Source organism: Halyomorpha halys, unplaced genomic scaffold, assembly GCF_000696795.3.
Source record: "Halyomorpha halys isolate HHAL.00 unplaced genomic scaffold, Hhal_1.1 Scaffold942.1, whole genome shotgun sequence".
Lineage (NCBI taxonomy): Eukaryota > Metazoa > Arthropoda > Insecta > Hemiptera > Pentatomidae > Halyomorpha > Halyomorpha halys.
In genome coordinates, this window is record NW_027111194.1 from 17,705 (window position 1) to 22,788 (window position 5,084).

Genomic DNA, 5,084 nt, shown 5'->3' on the forward strand with positions numbered 1-5,084 from the left:
AAATAAACAAGCTAGAATGAAAAAGAAAATACGCACAAAAATCAAAAACATAGAATGAAAAATACGATATTTACAAAATTGATACAAGATACAAGATTGATTTACAAAAATCAATAACAACCTGAAAACAAAAAAAACAAAACAAGAAATTGAATAAATAACTAGATTTTCTGAAATCTAATCTAGTATGAGCTACACTTCAGCTTTTATATTGCCATTGCAGCAAGTTTTAATTCTTCAATATAGACAGTTCTCCTCTTTTTGGGTTCTCTGATACTTACTATTGTTACAATATTTCTTCGAGCAACATAGTTGTTAAGTATTTCTTCTCCTTCTGTTGCCATGCCCTTATAGTCCCGACGGTGTCCTCCAAGCCCAAAGAGGATTTCAAATGGTGAAAACTCCGTAACTGTATACAATCATACAGAATGATTGTTTGCTGCGAACACATTAGGCAATGCCACGTCCGGTTCCAGTCCCTGGTTAACTTGATATAGTCGAAGATGGTCACTCGATGTGCCATAAAGCCACTCTATGCCTTCTCTACTCTTGGAGTGCCCTGGTGTGTTGAGATGCCATATTACGTCAAGGACCTTCATTTTCTGGCATTATCGAATTCTCAGCCTGAATCTGAAGAGATGCGCTCCGGAACTACGTAAAATTGAAACCACATTCGAAGAGCTGCCAGGACTGCTTCTGGGTACTTTTCCTGCCGCCTTACTGTAGATATCAATTATGGTTATCCATTTAAATACTCTCCACGTGAAAGTTTAGATCGTTGAGCGGTGCATATGCGGTGGGTATCTCCTCTTGTTTGCCTTTTGGTGGATGTAGCAGTTTCCTACAACTTCTGTGAATGTCTTCTTCGTCTACCACCAAGAGTATCTTCTGATTAACGCTTGCAGGGTCTCCAAGATTCCGCGGTGATTTGTTGTGCCACGATGATACGCGACAGTCACTTCTCTCTGGCGCTTGTCTTCCCAAACGGTTTAAACCATCAGCTTGCATCGGGCGAATGTCCTGTCCATTCCTATTTGTTCATCACACCATAGCCGCTTAATCTTCTCCCAAACGGTTTCATTTCCCTCGTAAATGTGAAACGTTTTGCAGGCTTAGAAGCATTATTCAGCGTTCTACAGATCTGATCATTCTTCACGCCTGGCTGCGTCCAATCCGTCGTGATATTGCTCCTCCCATACTTGCTGCACTAAATTTTGAGCAATCCTACGGTCTTCGTCTTCCATACAATCAGCCGCCTGTTGTCGTTTATTATGTCTTGCAGTTCCTCCATATCTACTGGTCTTCCATCCATCCACACTTAAACAAAACAAAGTGACATATCCGAAAGAGAAGAGATGCCCACAGGCGCTACGTCACCACATCCCGGAAGGGCTCAAAAGTTCAAAGTACCAGGAAATAATTATTTATAATACATTCCCGTACACTAGTCCATTGTTGGCATTACAAAAGAAGAGCGCGCTTGGTGAAATTACCGAAAAATACAGGGTGGTATAGATTACAGGAAGCTGAACGAGAATATCATAGACGAGAAGTACCCGATCCCCAGATTTGAGAACATTTTGGACAAGCCAATTTGGACGCCAAGAGAGGAAGAAGAACAGAATGTGGCAGAAGAGGATGATAGAGAAGAATCGTCGTCTAACGTGAGCTCAGAGGAAGGAAGACCTCTAGATGTGAAAGAACTATTCGACATAATAAATGAAGAGGTGGCAGATTGTATGGAAGACCAGGGCCCTGTTTCATAATAGAGTACAAACTAATACTATTATTTTTATCGATTTAACTTAATACAATTACACTGACTTGTTCAATAGTAACTTGCACTTTAGTATTTTTTAACTCCTGCAATATCACTAATAGTCCTCCCTATTATAACAAGAAATAAATATTAATGTAATTACCACGTTGTTTCTATACTTGTATTTTGAACTAATGCTATTAGCTTTCATTATGAAATAGGGCCTTGGAATACTGGATTGGTAAAAGTTGAGTGAAGCAAGTATGGGTGGAGCAAAATTACGACGATTTAGTCATTGTCAGGTGTGAGGTACTATCAGATTTGTAAAACATTAAAGGGTGCTTCAGACCCTGGAGAAACTCATCATATTTACATGGCGAACAAATAGTGGTGGATAGAACGTTTATCCGTTGGAAAGTTATGGAAACCCTTTGCGAAGACGAACGACAGAGAGAGGTGACCAAGTCATACCATCAGAGAAGGTGCTTTTAGTAAAGGAAGATAATCAAGGAGGTTGTAGGAAACTGCGAAGTTTGTCTGCACACTAAGTATGACAAACACCCACCAAAATGGAGGCAACCGATAACACATACCGCAGATGCACCACTCAATGATCTACAGATTGACACATTCACTTGGAGAGGATATAAATGGATCAACATGATTGATCTTTTCCGTAAAGCAGCAATGGTGTACCAGGTGTAGGAAAGGCCGTCGAAAGCAGCGTTGGCAGCTCTCTGATTGTGATTCCAATTCTACGGAGCTCTGAATCACATCAGATTAGGGCACAGAATTCGACGACATCGCAGTCGTGGAGTTCAGAATCAGAAAATGAGACCCCTGACCCCGAATTTATACAAAATAAAAAGAGGAGGAAAAAAATCGGATTGTGTAAATCTGACACCACCACTTTCAATGAAACAGTTTTTTGCTAACAGGAAAATTTTCCTCATCAGTTTATTCTGACTGACTACTTAATATTAACTAGGCATACAGAATGTTTGTAGGTTTCAACTTTGTTGTAAAAGTTGTTTGTTTCCAGAGATTAAAATTCGTTATCATAAGACTATTTGGCTAAACAATGACAGAGAATGTAAACAGTTTATCTCATTCGCAAAATGGTTTATTTCGATCCTTCAATACAACTTTTAAACGAACTTTTTCTTATGAATTTGAGCTAAAAAGATAACAAAGTGGGCAAATTATTTCTTGGGTGAAAAAAAAATTGAAATAATATGTAGATATTGAAACAAAATTATTATTTTTTCTTTATTTTGTACCATAACTTTCTAATTCATTGACCGATTTAAAATCTGGTAACACCATTGATTTCAGTTTAAAACTATATTAAAATGATGTATCTGAAGGTATAGGTTCGCATTTGAAATTTGAAATTTGTACAGGGTCTGAGACACCCTATACTTTTTTTTTTGTTTTTCAAAATCAGGTCGGAATCTTATACTAGGCCGAAAAATATCAAATAAGTATTTTTTTATAATGTTATCCAACTACGAGAAATCCAGCAGGGCCATCTAAGAAGACACCCTATACCGTGAGCAACATATTGTAATAATTAATTCCGTACTCTAATGTACCATATTGTACATGTAGTTATAAACATTTTATACTACCTTGTTATTATGGTTATTAATCAACGGTGATAATAAACAGGGCAGATTGAAACTTGCATAACAACAAATAAACAAATCATGCGATAGTGCTACCAACATAAACAAAAATATAACCAAATTGCGGATAAATATTGACGTACCCTCGTAACTACTTTACATCTCATTGAGTTTTAGCTGTTAACGTTTTATAAAGTAAAAAAATACACAGTTTTATTTAATGAATCTACATTAAAAGATTTTTTATATGTAAGTAAAGAATGATGAAATTCATAATAAGGACATAAAAAAATATTTATAAGGTATATTATTAAGGAAATACCTGAAGACTGGTAGCGGATAGCCTTGAGCAAGACAAGCTAACACGATATTGTCTCCCAATTTGACTTTGTATCGGCTTCGCTTTTCAACTTGAAGTGTTGGTTGAATGCCTCCTTTTGGTTCTGCTAGCATGTAAGAGATATCTCATGTATGATTTCAAACAATATAATGATATTAATTCTTTCTGAATCATTTATTACTTCCTTGTAATAAATGATTCAGAAATTTCAGAAAAAAAACAGCCATGATGATCTATGACTATCGTCGCCTTCACAATGTTTTTATAAATTTGATTTCAAAATATTTAATTAACTTAAAGGATATTAGCCATTCACTGACACTAATAAGCAGTGCTTGAGTTGGAATCAATTACCTGTCATAATAATTCTTCCTGGATAGATACTGACTTGTACCTCTCCAGTCAGTTTGTGCACTGTCCTGCAACCGTAGCTAGTGTAACTATCTTCCTCAGTTACATGGAAGATGTACAAATCTCCATTAGGCATTACCATATACTTTCCTCCTACAAATAATGAAATTACAATAACAAACCTTCTTCTATAAACCAACATTTTTATACATAATAATTTGAAATTACTCAGACTGTAAGTTAATATAGTGAAATTTCAAGTACCTCAAGTAATGCCATACAGATTGATTCCAGTGATCAATCGGTGAAAAAAAGTATTTTTAAATCATAGATTTATTTTATATATCTATATAGATACATATTAAGTTACATAGAATCTTCAATTTTCCAAAGAAAACTAACTATTATTTTAAGTGCAAGAGGTGATGAGGTACGAATCAAGAGTTTGATAAAATTAAAGTGGACTGTTGAAATTCACCTGTGTCTGTATTTGGATATAAATTATGAAGTCCACCTTCAACCCATGAAGTCACAATAATGAATTCTGAAGCATAGATGGGAACTTGGCATCGAAAAACAGCTGTATTTCCTTCAATAACATATTCATCATATATTTGAACTTCATATTTCTGATTGACAACTGAAACGTAGATCATGTATCATGTATATATTGTCAGGCAAACAGGATAAAATAAAAAAGTTGTTTTACATTGAAAATTCAGAACAATTTAAACCTAAAGTAGATATAATTGCTATGTTTCAGGCTTTCCACTTTTTCAAGGTGGATGGGGGATCCAAAAATATCATATATATATAAGATATGGCCGAAGCACGGTAACAGCTGACCGGCCGTATCAGCTGATCGAGTCTAACAGCTGATTGACATATATAAATAGAAGTACTGGGGTCAATTAAGAGCTGAAATTTCTGAAAACCGTGAGAGTCATTTCATAGCCTTTTCACTGTTTCCACTCGACGATACTTAACTTATATACATATCCTTGGA

At 35.7% G+C, this 5,084-nt stretch overlaps 1 protein-coding gene across 1 annotated transcript in view; it reads right to left on the reverse strand.

Moving 5' to 3' along the window:
- Positions 1–4,734, reverse strand: part of LOC106687283 (cell adhesion molecule Dscam1-like) — a gene marked incomplete at its 3' end in the record, with an annotated part of 13,144 nt that extends 8,410 nt beyond the window's left edge. The window contains exons 1-3 of the mRNA XM_067049266.1: positions 4,557–4,734; positions 4,082–4,231; positions 3,710–3,833 (exon numbers count right to left, since the gene is read on the reverse strand). Of these exons, the coding sequence (XP_066905367.1) occupies positions 3,710–3,833; positions 4,082–4,231; positions 4,557–4,734 (452 nt within the window). The remainder of the gene's footprint in view (positions 1–3,709; positions 3,834–4,081; positions 4,232–4,556) is intronic.
- Between the last annotated feature and the right edge of the window lie 350 nt (positions 4,735–5,084).